A 23,549-nucleotide genomic window follows, 5' to 3' on the forward strand; every position below is an offset into this window, starting at 1 on the left:
CTATGAGGAGAGGCTGAGGGAGCTGGGGTTGTTTAGCCTGGAGAAGAGAAGGCTCAGGGGAGACCTCATCGCTCTCTACAACTACCTGACAGGAGGTTGTAGCCAGGCAATCAGCAGTAGGACAAGAGGGCATGGCCTTAAGCTGTGCCAGGGGAGGTTTAGGTTAGGTATTAGAAAGAAATTCTTTACAGAGAGGGTAATCAGGCATTGGAATGGGCTGCCCAGGGAAGTGGTGGATTCTCCGTCCCTGGAGGTTTTTAAGATGAGGCTGGACATGGCACTCAGTGCCATGGTCTAGCAACTGTGGTGGTAGTGGATCAAGGGTTGGACTTGATGATCTCAGACGTCCTTTCCAACCCATCTGATTCTATGATTCTAATACCCTCAGGGATGGTGGTTCCACCAATTCCCTGGGCAGTCTTGTGCTTGACAGCCAGTACAGAAACTTTTCCCAGTACCCCATCTAAGCCTTCCCTGGCACAACTTGAGGCCATTTGCTCTTGCCCTATATTTTGTTATTTGTGAGACCTGACCAGCTAGACTGACCCTAGCTGACTACAACCTTCCTTCAGGTAGCTGTAGAGAGTGATAAGGTCTCCCCTGAGCTTCCTTTTCTTCAGGCTAAACAACCCCAGCTCCTTCAGCTGCTCCTTGTAAGACTTGCTCCAGACTCTTCACCAGCTTTGTGGCCCTTCTCTGGACCTGCTCCAGCACCTCAATGTCTCTCTTGTCATGAGGAGCCCAAAATGGGACACAGAATTTGATGTGTGGCCTCAGCAGTGTCGAGTACAGCAGGATGATCACTACCCTGGTCCTGCTGGCCACACTGTTCCTGATACAGGCCAGGATGTTATTGGCCTTCTTGGCCACCTGGGCACACTGCTGGCTCATATTCAGTCAGCTGTCAACCAGCACTCCCGGGTCTGTTTCTGCTGGGCAGCTTTCCTGCTCTTGTGAGCTCCTGGATCTATGATATGCCTGTCCACCCCTGTCTCTGGAGAGCCTGTGCCTTCTCAGAAATCTCTCTAATAGTTTTGTGCCTCCAGAGGCAAACTGCTCCCTTCTTCTGGAACTAAATCAGTCCATGGTGCCCTGAGTCAGTAGACCTGAGAGGCAGTTTATGTATGGGAGATTGGTGTAGTCAATCACTGATCAGTTGTAGGGGATATGGGGACCTGGGTGAAGACCATGTATTTGGGAAGTGGCCAGAACTGGGGCACCTCCACGCCTTCTGAGAGCTGAACTTGGCTCAGAGTTTTAAACAAATCTTAGCAGATGGCACAAATCAAAAATGTAAATAAGAAATAGTTGTCCCTTGAATATACAGTGTTTAAATAAAAATAAAAAACCAAACAAACAAATCAAAAACAAAACCAAAAATCCAAACCTGAAGTATTGTGGCTTTTCAAGGTGTGCCTCTGTTATTCTTTGCAAGTTCAGGTTGTGGGTGCGTCATCCAGATTACAAATAAAGGCAATATTTTTCCCCTGTTGTACTTCCATTGATTCCAGCTTGGTTGGTTAAACAACAGCTCTAAGACCTCACTGCAGTCATCTCCTGGAGGGTGCTTGGACTGCCCCAAGTGCAGGATCTGGAGGCAGGAAGGCAATTAAAATTTCCCTCATCCCCCTCAGCAGTTGCTGAATATGTTCTGTTCTTTTGGACCACAAAGGTAAATGGTGATAGAGATTTGTCACCTAGTGCAAAATTGATGGTTTTGATCGCATCCCCCCGATCTTCAGAGTGTGGGACAAAGACCTTTGGTCTTTATTAAGTAGCCTGTGTCTGCCCCAATGAAGATTTCATCTGTAGGTAGGTATAGGGAACTGAAGAAAGTGCTTTTTGGGGGGTATGGTGCTCACACACACATTAAGCTCTTTATTCATAAATATAGTATGCTTCTTTTCACCTGACCTGTTGGGGTTTTTCTTTTTCAGTACTTGGCAAAGAGCCTAGGTTTGGATTCAGTGGGGTTTGGCTACCTCCAGACAACCTTTGGTGTCCTCCAGCTCGTGGGAGGTTACATTTTTGGAAGGTAAGTGAGAATGATTCTCATGACCCCTTGCATAGCTGAAAAGGTCAGACATTTTTATATTTTCATAAAAATAATTTCGCTCTGGTTTGTGGTCCTATTGAAATGTTTGAAGATTTCATAACAAGCAAGGGAGAAATATATGCTATAATTAGAAATAGTGCAACACAGAAGCAAGCTTTATGTTAACTTAGGTACATTTTAATGATGCACATTTAAGTGTAACAATATACTGGGAATGGCTTAAACTATCAGAGTCCTCAGAGTCCAGGTCCTAACAGCTTAATCCTGCAAATGTTTTATAGCCATGTGTAACCTTAGAAGTGTCTTGTGACTGGGAAACCAAAAAAAGAGTAGTTAAGTAGAGCTGTCAGTGAAAATAATTGAGGGTCATGTCATTTCTGCAACTGAATCTCACTGTATCTGCATTCATGTTGAATACAAAGTTAGACTTGCATGGATCTTTTAAGAACATCTATAAACTCATCTGTCAAAATAAGAGTGGAAAAGACTCAGGGTTTCTGCCTCTTCACCCCATGGGATACACTTTTCTCATCCTAACGAAATGCAAATAGCCCCCTAAATTAGAGTGGTGGGAGAATGCATTTCCAAAGAGCAGGGGAAAAAAATGAAAGAGGTGTGTAATGCAGAGATAAAAAAGCTAAAATGAGACTGAGAAAATCTAACTTTTCTTCTTGGTTCTGCTACTGATTAACAAAGTCATAAATAGATAAGGAGCTGGTGTGTGCCTCAGTTTTCCTGCATGGGATTTACTTTTCTGGTTAATGTAGTTGTGAGCACTACAGGATCCTCTAATACACGGTGTGTGGCACTTTGGGGATCTGATCTCTAAAAGCCCTTGGGCACATTTTAAAATAAATAACAATAACATTTGATCCTACAGTACTACAGTACTGCTGTTGGAAGAAAATATGTTCCTGAGAATGGAGATGGTGCAAAGGACCCATTTTTAAAATGCTTTTTCTGTTAATATATATATATATGGAGTAATATTTCTTTCTGGATCTGATGCCATATGAAATCTAGTTTTCCTCTGTGCATGTCATTCACTAATATCCAGAAGAGCTGCTGAAAGGAAATAAAATGGCAAAGCAGTATCTGTCTGGGACTGAAGGTGTCTACTGCCAGACTGAAGCCAAAATTTGCAACGTAGGTTTGAGATAAAATGGATTTTCCTAGATGTGAAGCTGTTTTTACCCCAGTATAAAGGTAGATTAAAAAAAAAAGGAAGAAGGGGAATAAGAGAGAGAAAAATGTTGTTTATGTCAGTTTTCTGTGTTCTTCCTTGGTGCTCCTAACTAGCCATGAGAAGATAAAGCATCAAATTTACTCTTAAATAACAAAATAAAAAAACCCACACCAACCCTGGACAATGTAGAAAATTGTGGTCTTTAGGTTACAAAAAACAAATGTAAACTTTCCTGGCTTTCCTGTAAACAATTAAGTTTTGACCTGTAGCTCTTCGTCAACAGAAAGCCTTTAAATTAATTATGCTTAGCATTGTTTGTAGACCAGTCTTGGCATTTTCTGGGAGGTTGTTCCTCTTGGTGTAAGCACAACTATTTGCTATGCAAGGTAATATTCCTCTGCTAACTGTAAATATGCAACTTCAATAAAATAAAGGAGAAATTGCAGCAAAAACACTATCTAAGGCCTATTTTATATTAATCATAGTCCCCAGTTGCTCAGAACCCTTTCTGTGGTACTCTCAGACTTTTCCCAGCTTAGTTGGAGCTAAATTACTGCAAAGAGTTTGAGTCGGGTCAAAAACCTGATCTGGCTGGAGTTTTTTGTTTGTCTGTATTTTGGGGGTTTCGTTTGTTTGTGTGTTTTGTGTTTTCCCGCAAATAGAAGCCAAACTGATTTACTATTGTGAAGTTTTTTGGTTTTTTTTTTAACTCTAAATAGAAAACTGATTTCTGTACCAGGTTTGCAGACCAATTTGGTGCCCGAGCAGCCTTAATTCTCTCCGGTGCATCTGGAAGTGTCTTCTTCCTGCTTATGTCCCTCTCCACCAGCATCCCCCTCCTCTTCCTCTCCAGGCTGCCAGGAGTGTTTATGCATGGGATACCAGGTAAGGTCAGTGAGGGCTAAGTGGCTTTCCAAATTGCTTTTATTGCCTGTTTCCCCTCTTGCTTATTGAACTCAACAGGTTCAACAGCATGAAGGAGGGCAGGAGGAACATTTAATGGTCCTCAGGGATGAAATGGTGAGAACATGAGGCAGCAGGTGTATTAGTTATGGGAAGCAGCACTTAGTAGCCCGTAGTTCCATCCTCCTGTATAATCTTGAGCAAATTGTTTGGGTTTGACCACCCAGACATGGGAGAAAGTCACTTGCTGACAGCAGTGCTATCCCAGACTTCTCAGCTGCCTTCTTACAGCCAGGATTTTTTCATAGAATTATAGAATCAGCTGGGTTGGAAGGGACCTCGGAGATCATCAAATCCAACCCTTGGTCCACTACCACCATGGTTACTAGACCATGGCACTCAGTGCCACATCCAGTCTCATCTTAAAAACCTCCAGGGATGGAGGATCCACCACTTCCCTGGGCAGCCCATTCCAATGCCTGATTACCCTCACTATAAAGAATTTCTTCCTAATATCTAACCTAAACCTCCCCTGGCAGAGCTTAAGACCATCCTCTCTTGTCTTACTGATAGTTGCCTGGGAGAAGAGACCAACCCCCACCTGGCTACAACCTCCTGTCAGGGAGTTGTAGAGAGCGATGAGGTCTCCCCTGAGCCTCCTCTTCTCCAGGCTGAACAACCCCAGCTCCCTCAGCTTCTCCTCATAGGACTTGTGCTCGAGTCCCTTCACCAGTAGACCTAGCTAGTCCCTTCACTAGTAGAGCTTTCACTTTCTCCCGGAAAAAGGAACATGTTGGTAAAAAATAACATTATTACGGAAACACCTTCCTTTACCCACCAAGAAGTTCTGCTTCAGTTCACATTTCCTATATTTTTCTAGTAAAAAACAAACTTCAGGTACTAGAAGTTCAGGTAACTCGTGCAAGAGGACTCAAGTTGAAATGGGGTTGAGCTGTGTCTTGCCACTTGTGAAGTGGTTTGTTTGAGTGGTTTGAATGTTTTTGTTTCCCATGACTGATGGGCTGAACCCATTCAGCTCAGCACTGTGCATGAACATTTGCCCTGGGGTTGAAAGGACCATTTTGTGGCAGGCACTGTTTTTTGTGGCCTGAAGATCTATATGGAATCATGGAATCATTTGGGTTGGAAAAGAACTTTAAGATCATAGAGTCCAACAGAAATCTGGTCTCTATAATTCTCTCCCACACCATCACCAGGTACTTCCCAAAGGGGCTTTTGTCTCCACATTAAGTTGATGGAGTGTCTCAATGTATTTGACAATCTCTGCTGATCAGGCTGTTGTATTCAAAACTGATGGAATGTGGGGATCCCAGAGGGGAGGGCCAATGCTTATTTGGAGGCTCTCTTCCATCCAGAGTCCAAAACTTGTGAGGTGGGGAAACTGCCTCTAGACAGAAACTAGCCCAGCAAAGTTTTAATTGGAAAAAGAAAAAAAAAGGAAAAAAACCCCGCTCTTAATGGCTTAGCAATAAAACCATGGGAACTGCTAGAGCACCTGCTCAGACCCTATGGCAAGCTTCTTTCAAGAGACTGGAATTTTTTTCTCCCCTGCAGGTGCTCAGAAGGTTATTACAGACATGACTACTCCTTCCCAGCGTGCTGATGCCTTGGGGAAGCTGGGTCTTTGCTTTGGAATAGGCATGATCGTTGGCTCTGCCCTGGGAGGTGTTCTCTCCACCAAATTTGGGTGAGTGGCCCACTTTTTTGGTATTGATTTTGTTGCAACCACTGAGAGGGAGCTGCTAAGGCATATTTAGCTTGCCCCCAGCTTTTGTGATATCTTACTCCTGGTGGCAGTAGAGGATCATATCAGAACTCTAAATTTTGCTTTCCATATCGCTACAAAGAATACTCCCACTGTTTTTAAGGAGATCTTATTGAAAATATCACCTTCTGTCTATTCTGTGTACTTAAATTGATTTAAAAACAAGCTGAATTGAGAAGTGAATTCTGTCTTTCTCCTGGTTGTCTTCCCTTTGGAACTGAGTGTGCTGAAAAGCAGCACACATGGCATAGTCTGCTTTTAAGAAATGATGTTGTGCAACTGAGAAATGGAAATTGGGAGCAGTGTGAAACTCGTGGAGAAATTGGTGTTCTTGGGGGATGCTCAATATAGAGCAAGACCTTGGGAAAGGGAAAGGCAAGCTTGGGACAGTGGGGGAAAATACTGAGCAGGTCCAGCCCTGTCCCAGCAAGATGAAGCACATGCCTGCCAGTTCCCTGTTTGCTTTCCATAGCCTGGCACATCATAGGAGGCTGCCACCCTCTCTTGTATTCTGCCATGGGAAAGAAATGTCTGGTTTTACTGAATTTAGCACTCTCCATTCATAGTAAAGGAAGCTCAAAAGGTGCAGTGTGTTGGAGAACTTTGCAGGCAGAGAAGTGCATGTGGCTGTAACCCTCCTGGAAGATTCCCCAGCATTACTCTGCTGGGGGAAGGGGGGGGAGGGGAAATCTCTTGTGAACTTAGAAAGATTTGTTTTTCTCCACTTCTTTTTATTATGGACACTTGCTTTTTCAGATTCAGGTTGGCATGGAAATAACTCTACCCCACAAAATGGAGGGTAAAAATCACTCTCATCCTTGTCCTATTACCATAAGCACTGCTGACTGTGTATCATGATACATCTCCTGGATGTGTTGCTCTCTGGACCCCGTTGTGCATCCACATGTGTTCAGGTGCTGCACTGATGCTACTTTGTGTCTCAAATCTTTGCATAGGTTAATTGAGTAAAACACTTTAACTTTGCAGCCCTGAAAACTCTTTGCTGCTGTACCTTGGCGGTGTTTGGCCAAATTAAACGTTGCAGAATCTCAGGGGTTTTCTTCCCCTTGCTTGAAAATCTGAAAAGATTTTCCTTAATTCCGTTGGGGGTTGGTGCCTGTTCTGTGTTGGCCGAGTGACACGAGGCTGGCTAGGAGGATGTTTTGTAGTTGCTACATGGTTGCATAAAATGAAAATTTTAGGCATAAATAATATTAACTAATCAGCGTTTAAAAGTGTTTATAGATGTTGCTGGTTGAGTGCTGGTTTTAGTAGGTATTATTTTCAATCAAATACAGTAATTGTATCCCTTCTGTGTGTTAACTGTGTGAAAGTAAAGATTACCTCAGTGCTTGGCTTTGTTTGTATGCATTATTTAAACATCAAAATTGAAGCATTGTTATCTAGCAAAAATTCATGGGGTTTCACTTTCCCGTGTGTGCATCAGTCAGTGGTTTATAGAAAAACTGGCAGTAGGAGAAAATCTCCTGTTTCATTTAATCAGACAGAGACATTTGCTTGAATGCAGTCTGGCTTTTGGGGCTTGGTGTGTCAGACAACAGGAGGCTTCCAGCCTCCCCACTTACTTTGAAAGCTTCTGGACCTTGAACTTTGCACCTGCAGCATAACACTGAGAAAAGTGAACGTTGCCCGTAATTATGGGAAAGTCAGGCACCTGCAGCTGGAAAACGATTTAGCATTTGGCTTTCCCACGGAGTGGTTGTTTCCCTCGCATCCGGAGGAGGGCAGCTTCGGCTCGGTGATCCTGCCCGGCAGCAGGAACAGCCTGTCGCAGTGAATGTGGGGCTGCTCTTCGGTCCCCTGGCAGGACTGGGGAAAGCAGCCTGTCTAGCGGCAGGATTTGGTTTTCTCCATGAGGATCTGTGCATCCCTCTGGAAGGATGACAGGAATTTCTGTTAACAAGAGACAAACTCTACCGTGCTGGCAGGGCCCTCCTGAGCACTCTGGTATGCCGAGGGTGGATATGATTTAATAAACAGCAGCTTCAGGCTCAGAAAGCCACTCTGGGTGTTTGGTAACAATCTTTGCTGAAGCCAAATCCCACTTTTGCTTTGACATTGTGCTTAGCTCCTCTGCCAGATTTCAGCGCAAAGATTAGAGGAATAATCTACTGGGCTTTAGTGTTTTGGCTGATATTGGTGATGAGCAGGAATTCAACTATGCAGGCAGCTGAAGGCAGCTCTGTGCCATGAAACAGCCCCAAGAGCCTCTCCAGCACCTCAAGCTGTGTCTGAAGCACAGACCTGAAGGGAAAAGAGTGGATATTGCATTATGGACATATCCGAGGCTCTTTGGCCTTGTTGCTGTATCCCACGGACTGGTTGTTAATCATCCCTGCGTGTTTCCCACATTTGTATGGGAAGGCTCCAGCTGTACTTGGAGCTGTGTAATCACTTCCATTTTTTTCACAGAAGAATGACTCAATCACCTTCCAATTAAAATCTAAGGGTTTCTGCTGCGTCATGGAAGAGCAAAGCTGGAGATTTCTGTCCACTCTCTGTTCTTTGCTCTCCCTCACCACAAAGCTGGCCAGCGTTCCCTGTCTGTTGTGGACAGCATTATTCATGTGTTAGCAGTGCTTTGTATACAAGAGAGAGAGTAGAAATCAGTCTCAGTTCCTCAGCTGATGTAATTTTGGTATTATTCTTCTGTATTGTATTTACTGTTGATGTATTTGACCTAAAGAGCTGGTCTGTTACTGTTTTCTGTGTTGGAATAATATTTGTCAACCCTTATTCATTAAGGGAGCCCTGGGGGAGTTGAATGTACTATTCTGATTTGCATAGGATTTTTTGAATGTTAGATCCTGATCTCTGCTCTTAAGCTGTAACCACCAGCTCCAGCCTTTCCTCTTCTAAGTGCTACACTTTCCCCCCAAGTTTTCCAAAACTTTGATTGAAGCTGTAGTAAAAGAATTATGACTTTTAGTCAGATGTGAACATGTTTCATTGGTGAAATGTGGTTTTGCCTTTTCCACTGCTTGAGAACTGGCTTTGCCTTGTTGAGTTTAATTGCTGGAGATCTTGCTCTTAATACACCCAGAGATTAGCTCATTTGGTCATAGTATGGTGCTAATAACACCATGGTCATGGGTTTGATCCATATGTGGGCCATCCACTTAAGAGTTGGACTCAGTGATCCTAGTGGGTCCCTTCCAACTCAGAATATTCTGTGAATATATAGCCCTGTACACTCACCTCTGTACAAACTGTGTGTACAGCTGTGAAGAACAGGATTTCTATGGGCAGGGTGATGGCCAGGCAAATTTACACCACCTGAGGCTAAGGTATGAGACAACTTATTAACACAAGCAGTTGTAATCTTAAACATTTGAAAAAGTATTTTCATCTTTGTATGCTTTTTTTGATTTATTTTGTGGTTTCTGGTAATTGATTGGTTGGGTCAGAATTGTGGATATAAAATACTTAACTTGAAAATAACTCTGCTTCAGCTGAGGTCTACAGGTTCTTGGAGAGTGAGAACTCCATAACAGCTCATCCACAAAAGGTGACTAAGAAAAGAAGCTCTGTTTGCACTCTGCAAATGTTTCCCCTCCATGTATACTTACTGCAAAGCTGTTATGGGACCACCTGTTACAAGTGAGCATACCCCGGAGAGAAGTGATTTGGTATTTATAGTAGACATCTGTGGCAGCACTGTAGGTGAAAGGTAGAAGGCAGCTGAATTAGTTTTCAAAAGTGAAAAGATGATCCTAGGTAGCTAATTACAGAGATTTCATCCTTTCTTCTAGGACTATGATTAATTGCATTTGGCTGCTTTTTTCTTTCCTTCTAACAAGGATGTAGAGAAGCTCTGCTGCATGATCCAAGATTTGTTTGCTTTCTATGGACACGGAGAGGTTTCTTCATTTTAGTGACTCAGCTGTAGGCTTAAATCTTTTTGGAGCAATTATTCTTTTGAACTTGGGATTTTCTTGGCTAAACTCCTTTGGTTTCTTATTTAATATTATTACAGCAGGTTTTGGGGATAGTTTGTTGTTTTGTTTTGTTTTTTCCTGGCTGTGCTATTATCCTTCTTCCTCACGGGGAAAAGAAGGAGCTTGTTTGCCTGGAGTAGGGAATTGCATTTCTTTTCAATAACCTATTTGAACAATGTCCTCTGGCAGGGAATTTCTCATGGCTTCATAACAGAGTGGAAAAACTGTGGGTGTTGAAAGGGCTAAAGGTTGGGAGCTGGGAAGGCGGGTGGGCACATGGCAAAGGGTGAGAGGGTTGTGCTCCATTTCAGGACAAAGCAGGGCATTCTGCTTCTGGGAGCTGCTCCTGCTCCCTTCCAGCAGAAACTATGGTATTTCACTGCCTGGGATGACCTGCTTGCTGGTCAGCCAAGCATCAAGAATTGGTGATGCTTGTACAGGCATTTCTTTGTCCTCTGTATCAAGGGACTTTGGAGAAAGGGGCATGGAGACTGCTTGCCAGCAAGCAACTCATCCATGATCTGCAGCGTGGTCTGTCACTGTTGGTTGAGCTCTGTGGTGCCTTGGGAGAGATGGGGACAGAATAGCAAATGGGCTGTTTGTCAAGGAGCTGATGGTTTGGGAAGGTGCAGAGGCCCTCAGCAATGGCTTTCTGTGAAAAATAAAACAGGATCTAGGGATTCTTCTTCTCATTTACTCTGCATGACAACTATCTTAGTTTTGGAAGCCATGGTCCCAAAGGTTTTCTGTAAGGTCTATGATAGAGGATCATGCATATCATCCCTCAACAACTTCTTTGTTCAGAGGTCAGGTCTAGGGCACTTCTGTCCTCTATTCCCAGCACCAAAGTTTTCTAGTTCTGATGACATTTAACCTACTCTCGAACCTGAGAAATGCCTCAGTGTGCTTTGGGTGGAGTTCACCTAATCTTAGGCATTTACAGCAGAAACAGCTACACCTAAATTTGTTTTTCAGACTCTGTGTTTGGTGGAGAGGCACATGTGCTTCTACAGCATCTCTTACGTCCTCATGAAGCAGCTCAGGGAACTGTCTGCTTCCTTAGCTTTTTGTTTGCTTAACACCCAAGTCCCAGAACTGGCTCTGGCCATCAGCACATTGTACCTGTGGCCAATGGTCCTGGAGTTTGATGCTGGATTACAAATAGAATTCACCAGGATGCAGGTCCTGGGCAGTTTTCCATCTGTGCTGCTTTCATGCAACAGACAGGTCTGCACTAAGCTCATCCCCAGCCCTGCCTTCCTGCAAACCTCTAACCTGCCTTTCACTTCTAGGCCACCAATTTTTAAGTTTGGGTCCCCTGGCTTTCTCCCATTTACCTATTGGAAGACGACCCTTGCACTGCAAAGGTACCTTTGTTCTCCCTTTGCTGACTTTCCGTGAACCTGGATCTTCTATGGTCTCTCTACAACCCCCAGTCTGAACTGCAGTGGGGAAGGTGTGGTGATGGGGCCAAGAGCCTTTTCTTGGTCCTTCACCCGTAGGTGGGGCCCTTTCCCAAGAGAGGAAGAGTGGGGTTCAGGGCAGAAGCCAGCAGCTTGAGGGAGAGCCCATGCCTTGTGGCTGCCCTCAAGGTTATGGGGTATGGCTGAGGAGAGCTCGGCTTGGTTTGAGCTAACTGGGGGCTTGTTGGCAGCCCCTTCCTCAGCCTTATCAGGTGCTCTCCATTTTCTTTCAAAACCCTTATTTCTACTTAACCTTCTGCAGGAATGTGCTGGGAGGGCTGTGAGTGTGGCTGTGCCAGCTCTCAAGAGACGGCCACCTACCCTTCTCCCCACAGCACCCTCCGTTGGCTGCTTCATTTTCCCAAGGAAACCAACGTGAAAAGGCATTTAAAAAAAAAAATGAGAAAATATCAGACCTTCCTCCTGTGGCTGGTTTGTTCTGCTTAGACAGAGCTGAGGTTTGGGGGCTGCTGGGAATTGACTTGCACCAGAGCCAGGGGAAGAGGGACTCCTGGCACGATGTGCCTGGTGTCTCTCCATGGGCTGACAGCAGTTTCCCAAGCAAACAGGCAGTCAGAAAATAAAAGGGGGGGGAAAGATATCTCCAGGGGAAGCTGAGGAAATTTCCCTGCTGTCTTTTGCAGCTTTCATCATGCCTGTGTGCTGGGGGAGGCTGCCCTGCCTTGCCGCCCCATGCCTGGAGTCAGAAAGTGAGGGGGCGGCGGGTGAGCAAAACCCTGGTTTGTGTGCGTGGTCACCAGATCACAATCAAAAGCGTGTGTGTTTGTGAAATCAACTCTGCTAAACAATTATGGATGTTTGAACACTGCTTCCCTCTCCTGATGCTTTGAAAGTGCTAGGTTTCTGTGCAGTATGATGCCCTGCCTGGTTGGTTGTTAGCTGTGTTCCTGCAAGGCCGCATTGAGGTGGTGGCTGCTTTTTCTTGTTAAGCCTGGTTTGACAGCCCCAAGGAATGAGTGTAAAAAATGGGAGGGAGAGGGAGAACCCACAACAAAACCAAAATTGGAATTTTATAAAATGGCATAAGGTATTTTGGGTCTGGCCTCACTAGCAGAGGTCATGTTGGAGGGCTGAACATGACCCTCATAATGCAGGTTGTACAGTTAGGCAGTATCTGCTCATGACTCGCTAGAGCTTCATCTGCTCTTCCCACTCCTGGAATATTTCATGACTGGGCAGCAAATCCAGCAGTATCACTGGGGATTGAAATCCAGAGATATACTGCTTTCTTTGTTAACGGAAAATAGAAAGTACAGAATAGACTGTGGTTAAGTCCCTGAATTGGGATTTGGGACTTGGCTCTGCTGTGATTTTCCTGCTATGCGAGTAAGTCATCCCATCCCTCTGCGCTGCTGTTCCTCGTGCATAATATAGGGCAGTGAGATGGTTTTTCCTTCCCTCATCCAATACATTTACAATATTGCTATTTAGATTATACAGCCTTTGGGATGCAGACTCTCTGTCACGAGGTGTGCTCATGCAAATATCTACTACCTTAAGGGAATACATCCTGTTTTTCCTGGATGTATTCTCTTTTTCATCCCCGGGTGTTCTGGAGGACAGGCAGAGTCTTTGTAAGCCCAATTACCATACTTTTTTTTTTTTTTTAGTTGAGCCAGTGCCAGCTTTTTGCTGTTTTAGCAAAGCAGAGAAAAATCCTCAGTCAACCACAGAATGGGGTGGTCGTGGGAGAATCCCAGAGGCAGGGGACTGAAATGCAGAGCTGAGCCCAGCAAGAGCTAGCAGAGGGACCTTGAGGGCAACATGAGGTGGCACTACCTTCCTCCCTTCATGTCTGTACATATTTATATGGGCAGCTCTCTCCTTTATGTCTCCTAATCCTTTTGATTCAAAGGGTCATGCTTATGTTTAATTCTGATCTGCTTCAGCGAACAAACCCAGCCTTGTGGTGAGGCTGGGGCAGGAAGGATGTGGTGCTTGTGTGGGAAGGACTATCAGACAAGGGAGGGAGGGAAGGTCAGGATGAACGGAAATGTGTGGATTTGGCATGTGAAGGGTGGACTGGGAGAGGTAAGACTCCTGGAGTTAGGGAGATGAGAAGTGAAGCTCTGCAAGAGACAGACTTTGTGCTTTTAGATGTATTGTGACACCTGGGGCAGTAAGATTAGGGCACCAAGGGGCTTGGGCTGGAAGGAAACAGTATTTCTAAAACAGACCTTCATTTGCCACAGGGGAAGAAGGGTGACAACACATCCTCTGCTGCTGCTCTCCTGGTTTCCTCCTGCCTAGAATATGACTGCTGTAAAGGATGAGTGGAAAAGCAGTCCTTTCGGAAGAGTTTGGGGTTGGGTTTTAAACCATTCCCAGTGCTTCTCTTGACCATTGCTGCCAGATTGGTGGGATGAGCAGGAGGCTGCTGGGTGGATGGGGAGAAGCAATACCCTATTGTCACGGAGTTCCAGTTCACCATGGCCCAGGGTGAAGGCCAGGCTGCTTGAATGGGGTGTTTAGAATGAAATGAAAAGGGTGTGACCTTCTTATGAACTACACCAGCTTCCATGGCCCCACCCAGGGTTTTCATTTCTTTGCAGTCTCCTTATGAAACTCTGCTCACAGCCACACCACCAGAGCCAAAGGTATGTGAAGCATTCCAGCAGTGAAAGCAGCCAGAGGGCAAAGGATTTTCTGAATGGCCATCTCCAGGCTAACCCCAGCACTTGTTAGGGCTTGTTGCTTCAACCTGAGAAACCATGGGTTGCTGCAGCCAAGCAAGAAGGTATTTCCAGCATCAGAAACTTCTTGATGCTTCTCAGATTCCTCTGTGTCAGTGACCAGCTGGAGTGCATGGAGCTCCACCTGGGGATGGATGAGAAGACAGCCGAGAACTTATGGATCAGGATTAAAGGGAGAGTAGGGACAAGTGACATTATAGTGGGGGTCTGCTATAGGCCATCTGACCAGGAAGACCAAGCAAATGAGACCTTCTATAGACAGATAGGAGTGGCCTCATGTTGACAAGCTCTGGTCCTCGAAGGGACAACACAGCTGGGCATAAGCAATGCGGGAGCTTTCTGGAATGCATTGATGATACCTTCCTTTGCCAAGTAATACAGAGGCCAATGAGGAGATGGACAATGGAACAATGGACCCTGTTCTCATCAACAAGGAGGGGCTGGTAAGGAATGTGAAGCTCAGGAACAGCTTTGGCTGCAGTGACCATGGAGTGGTGGAGTTAGAGGTGCTTAATGCATCAAGCATTAAGCATCAAGCTTGCACAGCAAGCTTCCTGCCCTGGACTTCAGGAGAGCAGACTTTGGCCACTTCAAGGGTCTGCTTGGTAGAGTACCATAGGATAAAGCCCTGCAGGGAAGAGAGGCTCAACCCTCCCTGGTTAATATTCAAGGATTGCATCCTCCAATTTTAGGAGAGATGTGTTCCAACAAAGTGATCATGCAAAAATGCCAGGAGACCTGCATGGATGAACAAGGAACTCCTGGACAAACTCAGACACAGAGGGTGTCTGAGGGAAGCCTTCAGAGGGTTGAAGCAAGGACTGGTAGCTTGGGAGGAATATAGAAAGTTCTAAGTAGTCAGGTCTAAGTAGCCATGATCCTTTTAGGAAAGCAAAAGCCCTGATAGAATTATATCTGACCAAGGACATCAAGAGCAACAGGAACAGCTTCTATAGGTATGTGGGCGGTAAAAGTAAGATGGTGGAAAATGCGGACCCTCTCCAGAAGGAAACAGGAGACCTTATATGGAGAAGGCTGAGGTACTCAATGACTCTTCTGCCTTGGTCTTCAGTGGCAAGTGCCCCAGCCACACTGCCCAAGTCACAGAAGGCAAAAGCAGGAACCAGGAGAATGAACCTTCCACTGTAGGAGAAGATCAGGTTCGAGAACAGCTAAGGAACCCGAAGGTGCACAAGTCTCTGGGACCTGATGAGAAGTATCCATGGGTCCTCAGGGAACTGGGGGATGAACTGGCTGAGCCACTATCCATGATATTTGAAAAGCTGTGGCAGTCTGGTAAAGTTCCCAGCATCTGGAAAAGGGAAACAAAATGCCCTTTTTTCAAAGGGGGTGAAAAAGGAAGGCCTGGGGAACTACACACCACTCAGTCTCATCTCTATGCCTGCAAGATCCTCCTGGAAACTATGCTAAGGCACATGGAAAATAAGGAGGTGAGTGGCAATAACCAACAGGATTTACTAAGGCAAATCATGCCTGACAAATCTGATGGCCTTCTACAACAGGGATGGCTGAGGAAGGAATGAGTAACATCATCTATCGGAACTTGTGCAAAGCATTTGACACTGTCCTGCATGACATCCTTGTCGCTAAAATGAAGAGGCATGGACTTGATGGGTGGACCCCTTGGTGGATAAAGAACTGGCAGGATTACTGCAGTCAAAGAATTGTGGTCAACAGCTGGATGTCCAGATGGAGACCAGTGATGAGTGGTGGCCCTTAGGCGGCTGTACTGGGACCAGTATTATTTAACATCTTTGTTGAGGACCTGGACAGTGGGTCTCAAATGCAAGTTTGCTGATGACACCAAGCTGACTGGTGTGGTTGATACTCTAGGGTGAAGGGATGCCATCCAGAGGGACAGGCTGGAGAGGTGAGCCCATATGAACCTCATAAGGTTCAACAAAGCCAAGTGCAAGGTCCTGCATGTGGGCTGGGGCAATCCCAAGCACTAATTCAGACTGGATGGAGAATAGATTGAGAGCAGCCTTGAGGAGAAGGACTTGAGGGTGCCAGTGGATGAGAAGCTCAATGTGACCCATAGCAATGTGTGCTTGCAGCCCAGAAAGACATTGGCATCCTGGGCTGCATTAAGAGAAGTGTTGCAGCTTGAGGGAGGGGATTCTGCTTCTCTGCTCTGCTCTTATGACTCCCCACCTGGAGTGCTGCATCCAGCTCTGGGGCCCCCCCACATAAGAAGGTTGTGGACCTCTTGGAGTGAGTCCAGAGGAGGGCCACAAAGATGATCAGAGCACCTCTCCTAAGAAGACAGAGATAGCTGGAGTTTTCCAGCCTAGAGAGAAGGTGGCTCCAGGGAGACCTTTAGAGCACCTTCCAGTAAAGAAACTTGGTCTAGTGAAAGGTGTCCCTGTGCATGGAAGGGGGATTGGAACTAGATGATCTTTAAGCTCCCTTCCAGCCCAAGCCATTCTATGATTCTATCAAATGTTCTCTGTAGCATTCAAATTACAAGCTCCTGACCACTCAGGAGGAGCCCTGTGTTGTGCCAAGTGGTGCAGGAAATTACCTTAAGTGCTGCTAGCAAGGAGAGATGCTGATCCAAGAGGAGGGCAATGCTAACAGTGGGATCCGAGAGGCCACACGCCATGGTGAGAGTCTGTTAGTGTACAGGGCTTAGCACTGTGTGTTGATCCAGCAGTGTGTTGTGCCATAGCACATGTAGAAACTCTCGTGGTTCACCCAGTAAGCATTTGCAGGAGGCAGGACAACATGTCTTATAGGGTTGCACTCCATTTTGGGGGATGTGGAGCAGCAGCTTTGGAGGAGTAGCATGTCTTGTTCTAATTAACTATTGCTTGGGAGATGACTTAGGTGGCCTGAGAGAGACAAAGACCCTATATGTTCATTAGAATAATTTGCTTTGCTTTACCATCAGTAAGGGGCTCAGCTCTGCTCCCCAGCTGCCCTCTAATACAGAAGCACAGTCATCAGCCTTTCCAGAAATGACTGTGATTTTATGTCAGCCTCCCCCTTGAGGATGTCTAACGTGGATTTTCAGCAGATAGGAATTTAGTACTTTTGGAAACCTGGTCCATTTAAGGTACTTCAGAATCTGAAAACTTTGAGAGTTTTTGGGAATTAGAGATTTCCTGCTTTAGTTGTTGTTATAGCAACCGTTGCTTTGCTTTTAATTTATTTTTCTTGGTGAAGAGGGGATTGATTATACATCGAATCCATTGTGGTCAGTATGCAGTATTAACATTTTACTGAATGTTCCTTTATTTCATTATATTCTAGGCTAAGACTTTTGGACTAATTACTTCTTTACAAAACTTGACTGTGAAACCCTTTGAAATCTGCACCATCTTTTCTTTTATGGGATTTGGTTCATTTCTCTTTTACCCCAGGGTATGTGATCTGAGACATATTGAAGTCATTGGAAGTGTTTCCTTTGAGTTTGTTTTAAATCAAGCTCTGGGTAAAGAAATTTGTAGAGGAAGGAAGGCAAGCACCAGAAACCTAAAATATTGCTGCAGGATATTTCTTTTAAAAAACCTGAATAATTATAAATCCCCTTGGAAAAGCCATCTGGGGAGCATCTGAGCAATGCTTAAAGGAAGCCAGTCTTAAATGCTGTTCTCAGACTTTAAAAAAATGGGGGGGGGATGAAAGACAGTAATGGTTATTAAAGCTGAGGATGCTCATGTGTCAGATGTTTGAACTTACTTCCTACAGAAGGTTAGAGAGGCTCTTTCCTGATATAAAGCTGTATAACAGATTTTATATTGTCTGTGATGGGTTTCTTTCCCTCCCCTTTCCAACTGTCCAGACACAGCTGGATATGAGACAGATGATGAATCAATTCTTATGGCTAATGTTTTCCAGTGTAATTCTGGACATTTCCCAGTCTTCCAGGAACTACTGTTCATGACAGAAAGAGACCTTCTTCTAGATGGACCCACTGATGTTTAGAAAAGAAACTTTTAAAGCATTTGTTGAATAACTCCTTTAGGGTAACCAGAGGAGCCTGTGGTTGGTGACACCAGGCTCACACCTCACACTACACCCACGTGTGTTCTCATTGCATATGATTACACAGTCTGGGATGTTTAACTGCCTGATTGTAATCTGTACTACCTACCAAAAATTGCATCATTTTGATTTTGCCTGGAGGCTGTGTGGCAAGCACTTTCAGACAGAGTTTCTTGGCCCTTGAAAGACTCATAAAATTTTGCCTGTGCTTTTGTAGAAAGTCTGATCGTTATTTTTTTAAATTGTTTCATTTCTTTGAATGGAGGTTCAGCCACAGCAGGGAAGAATTTGCAATAGCTCCAAAAGTGCATCCATGGTGCAAAACTCCTCTGAATAGCAATGGGCCTAAACCGTTCCAAAGGTTTTCAAAACACAAACACTGCCTTGATTATTCAAGCATCCAGTGTGAGAAAATCCCATTTGTTCTTCTCCAGCTGTGCCAATTCATTCCATTCTGTGCTGGTGAGAGGTCTGATGCCCACCAGGAAAGCAATCAAGAGCCACGTGCATTAGTCACCTACCTCAGCCTAACAGGATCCAAGGTCAGATGATACAAAAATGAGTGACAAATACTTACCAAGAATAATCCAGCTAGGAGCTAAGGCCTGACCTGTCTGCAGGTCTGCCCTGAGAGGGGCATGTGACAGCGAGCTCAGCAGTGGCACCCAGTGAGGGGGAAAGCACAGGAATGCAAATGGCACCCTGTAACAGGGCAATGAAGCCATCTGATGGCACATCCAGGCACTCTCTTATTGTGGACTAGGATCTCTCTCTAGACTTTGGAAATGAGCCATCCAAAAGTAAATGTTTAGTCAGCCTTGCAAGCTGTCTGAAATGCATGATGTGCCTGTGACAGAGCAGTTTTACAGGGACAGGTCTGACCTTTTTTTGTCAAATGTGACTCTGCTATAAAGAAAATCTGCAGTTGAAAGAGATGGTAAGGTGTGGGGGAAATTTAGTTTTCAGTTCCTGAGAACTGAGCTGTGGGGGAGAAAAGGGAGTCTGCCACTTCTGCCAGCACTCATAAATGACAGGGAAGGCTTTCTCTACCACAGAGGTTGTACCATTCAAAACAAGCCATAAATCTGAGGATTTGGCACAAAACTAAGAGTCACTGTCAATATTTGTCTTACTGACAAGAGTAGAGCTTGGCTTTCTGTTAGGGCAGTCTTCTTGCTTTGACCAGGAGGTGCAGCTGTCACCTGTGAGGGCAGGAAGAAGGCAGTGCAGTGAAAAGTTGGGCTTGGTCACAGTGCTGAGGATGCCATGGCTGCTGGAGCAAATGGATGAGCCATCAGACACTGGACAGGCATCTCCACCATGAGTCAGTCATCCAGGGGCATGGTCTTGAGTGGGCAGAGTGGGCCTTCAACAGTACACTGGGTGGAGTGGGGTGAGAGGAACAGAGGGCACCAGCAGCTGAACACGATTACTTGGCCAAAACCAGGCTGTAAGTAGAAAACCAGACCTCCAAGCTTTGGCTGTTGGAGCCCTGTAGCTCAGACTGTGTGATGGTTAGGTCTGGGTTTTACTTCATTTGGGAGAGGAGAGAGTTACAAAACATGGATCTGGGTTCAGGTTACCATTCTTCTCCCCTGGGCTATTCCAGGTGTTCAAATATGAACTTTTGGCCCAGGCCCATCTCTAATTAAGCATATTCTTTAAAAGTATTTTCCTTCATCGACTCCTGTGCTCTTGGCTTGTCTCCACTAGCCCTCTTTGCTGTGCTAGAGCACAGTTTGCTGGGCATATTAATTGAACTGTTTACACACCTGGTTTCCTGCAAGAATAGACACCTAGCTCCTTCTTTTGAAAAGACTAGCCCAGAGGCTGTAAACAGGAATTGTGCTATGTCTGGAAAAGCTGAACTGCTGCTTATCTGAACTCCCTTGGGCTGTGGGAGCAGCAGCTGCTGCAGACATGGGGCAGCTGAGCACAGAAACCAGATTGCACACTCTTCCCACCAATCCTGTCCTACTGCCCAGCTCAGGTCCTCTAGCAGCTGAGGAGTCACCTTCTTTGCAGGGTTATTCCCTTTTATTGTGACTGTGACAGGAGGGGCTTCACCTGGCATTTGGGTCAGCTCAGACTCATATTTTGTCTTGTATGTGAAAGCTGGGGTGTCATCCTGCAGTTATGTCCTGTGCAGGACAGCTGATGGGACTTTTCCTCTCTTTTTAGGGCTTTACCTTCTAAGGTTAGTTTCTGTTAAAGCTCCCCAAAAGCAATGGTGGGTTCATCATCCCTTATATTCTTCTAGTCATGGCCAAGGGACATCTTTCATAAGCTGTTGTGTGGCTCAAAGAATGACTGGGGGGAAAAAAAGATTGGTAAGGCTCATGTGGTGCAGGTCAGATTAAATGGTTCCTCGTGGTCTCTTTGGGCTTACAATGTATAAGCATAAACATGTGCCATTGCACAACTTCAATTTCAAATTATAAGAAGATTGCCTTAAAATAGGTTGATTCTGTGGTCGTGCTCTCACCTTCTGAATCCTGCTTTGCAGCTGCTGTTTTAATTGGCGACACTGAGTTTTACTTAGCTGCTTCATTTCTTTGCTGAACGTTACTTGAACTTCATCTGGAAGATACCAGCTAACTGCTGTGTAAGGCCATGAGTTGGGAAGGTTGGTGTGCTGTGCTGTTGGTGGTGCACAGGCCATGGAGTGGGCTACTGATGTGCTGGGCCTTGGAATCTTTAACTCTCTGTACTACTTGAGCTTTCCAAAGCCTGTTGATGAAGGCCCATGGAGGAATCCCCCCAAGGCAGGCCCTTGGGAAGGGGCATGCAGATGCCTGGGCTGGGAATAGGGAACAGGAAATCAGATGCACCTTAGGGCAAAATTTGATATCCAAATTCCAGTCCAACTAGGAAAGGAAAGTGCTGCTGTTCCCAAAGCACTGAGCTGGACTGTTATTACTCCAGCAACCCCCAAAGGGAACACAAAGTCATCCAGTGGGAATGCCAGAATGATAGCAGCTTTTCAGTTCTTGTGCTGGGGGGGAATTCCAGCAACTCTGTCCAGGACCAGCACATCTCCTAATTGCCCACCAAGCAGTGACTTTGTTATTGAACTTTATATTGTCATTGATTCCTGCTTGCTTGCTGAGTGTTAGTTATATGCCATAAGTGTTAGGAGCTGTAAGGGCTGGGAAATGTCAGCTCTGGAAAAGGACCTGGAAGGACAAAGGTGACAGGTACTTTTGTCCAGGCTTGTGTCAACACCCCTCAGAGAGGAAGAGAAGGCTTATGCTATCACCCCGCTTACCTTCCCTCCTGCGCAATCGGGCCCCTCAGCCAAAAAAAGAAATCGGGCCTTTCGCTAGAACTCAGTGGCTAGCTGGATCCAGTGTGGAGCAGCATAATTGTTCATGCTGCACTCTGTGCTCCTGCTAATGGTAACAAATCAAGCAGGAAATTATTTTTGGAGCAGCGAAGCATGTTGAAACCCAGCAGAAGGCAGCTGTTTGCGTAACGGGAGTTGTGGGAGAGCTGCCTTCCTTGTTGCCAAGCACTCAATTTCCTATACTGGTGAGAAACGGTTTCCTGGCTCCCGGCAGCATGAGCGAATCCCCTTAGGCTTGGGAGGCTGGATTTGGTCCAGCCTCCATCATTCCTGTAGTGCCTGCTTCACCTCTCTGAAAGTCTCCAGACACTTTTCTGTGAGGGTCTGAACTATCTAATTCTTACACCTCAGATCACTGCTCAGCCCTCTCCTTAAAAACAAGTTACCTGTGAAGTAGAGGGTTTTGTGCAGAGTTTCAAATGCATTTCAGTTAACTCTCAGCAGAGGTCCACATCTGGCAAAGAGCCCATGCTGGAAGTGAAACATTAGTTCTGCTTCAGTCTGATCATCTGCACCATGAGTTTACACCCTGGCTGGGTTTCCAGCACCAGTTTGGTGCCCTGGCGGTACACACAGTACTCGGGCTGCCTTTGCAGGGATGTGTCCTGGCATGCAGCTTCTCTGGCAGCACTTCAGCACCTCTTTTTTTGTTCAGTTCTTTCAGCAGGTCCCAAGGGTCTAACAGGGGCTTGATTTTTTTTTTTTTTCCGATTTATTTTTTTGGTGGGAGGTGGCACGGTCTTAGCATGTTGCTCCTCTTTCACTCTCTGGCAATACTGTTTCTATCTTTTCTTTCTGCTCCATCACTGCAAGCTGATATTCAGGCACTGGCCTTGCCTCTTGAGGTGGCTCCAGCAGTATGTTGATGGTTCTCCTATCCAAATAGGTCTGTCACCCTGGGCCTGCCTCTTATGCCCTTATACCAGAGCAGAAATAAATCCCTTCAGTCCTACAGGGAAACACTGTGCCCCATAAAACGGCATCCTTAATGTGGGTTGTAGGATTGCGTTAGTCGGAAATAATGAGATACAGCCATGGCTGCAGAGAAGGCAATTGACCTGGTGCAGATGGAGCTTAAATTCCTGCCCCCAAAATGTGATGCTTCTGTATAGAAGGGAAGGACTAAGTCAGTGCAGAGAAGTTTCAAAAGCCACCATGCGGGTATAAAGCCTTTTTTGTTTGTGGACTTATTATGTCATCCCTCGGTCATGCAAATGTCGTCCCAGAAGAAAGACTTTTTCACATTGCTGCCTTGTTCTAGAGAAGTCCCTCCCTGATTATTCATGACTGCTGACTCCTTCAGCCATGTGCCCCTTTTCTAAGGGCTGGAAAAGGGTGGAAAGAAATTCCCTGACCCAGTGAAAGGCAAGAAAAAAATCCAGTGCACCTGAACTGAGTCAGTCTGGAGTATTTGTGGCTTTTTAGTTGAGTAATTAAGTTCTCATGCAGCCCCATCATGGTAGAAAAGATGTCTGTCCTGTGCCAGGTTGAAGTTTGTAAGAGTTACATGATTGTATGTTGGAAATGAGATCCCAGAGCTGGGATGATGGGCAGAGCAATTTCTATACTCTATCAAAGTATTAGTGAAGGAGATTCAAAAATTTTTTAAAACCACTGTTGTTTCACTTTATCATGACTTTTCAATAAGTGCTTGATGGTCTCGGTGTGGTTTGGTAACCGATGATGGAACCTTTTGTTTCTGCTTGTCCCAACAATGTCTAGGTTTGCAGCTGCCAAATGCTTTGCTGTTAGGGCTGTTTAGGGACTCATGGTTTTAGCTGAAAATCCAATTATTTTCCCCTTGCCACTTAATTGCTCCCTGTGACATCATTATGCCCCATGCCTTTGGTTTTGCTTTATCAGGTTTGGGAGGGAGACAGGATGGGACGGGTGTGCCCTTGGAGACCTCCCAGGTCCATCTTGAGCACGCTTCCTGCCTTGTCTTTCAGCTCTGTTTCTTTTCTTTGTCCCCTCTGTTGGCCCGAGGGGAAGAAAGAAAAGCTTTAGAAATCTCCAGTTTGGTGGCTGTTTTAATTGGTCCCTCAGGCTTTGCCTGCTCCAAAGCCATTCTATGGTCTGTACTGCTTTAGCCCAGATTTCCTGGGACCTAAACTGAAGAATTTAT

At 45.4% G+C, this 23,549-nt stretch overlaps 1 protein-coding gene across 2 annotated transcripts in view; it reads left to right on the top strand.

The window, feature by feature from the left end:
- The window catches only part of SLC22A18 (solute carrier family 22 member 18), a 71,831-nt gene that overhangs the window by 8,424 nt on the left and 39,858 nt on the right, over positions 1-23,549 (top strand). For both annotated transcript variants that reach the window (XM_027737272.2, XM_027737273.2), the window contains 3 exons: positions 1,938-2,035; positions 3,982-4,127; positions 5,721-5,853. In XM_027737272.2, coding sequence (XP_027593073.1) covers positions 1,938-2,035; positions 3,982-4,127; positions 5,721-5,853 — 377 coding nt within the window. The remainder of the gene's footprint in view (positions 1-1,937; positions 2,036-3,981; positions 4,128-5,720; positions 5,854-23,549) is intronic.

Source organism: Pipra filicauda, unplaced genomic scaffold (genome assembly GCF_003945595.2).
Source record: "Pipra filicauda isolate LSUMZ 115617 unplaced genomic scaffold, ASM394559v2 scaffold26_size5592650_pilon, whole genome shotgun sequence".
NCBI lineage: Eukaryota > Metazoa > Chordata > Aves > Passeriformes > Pipridae > Pipra > Pipra filicauda.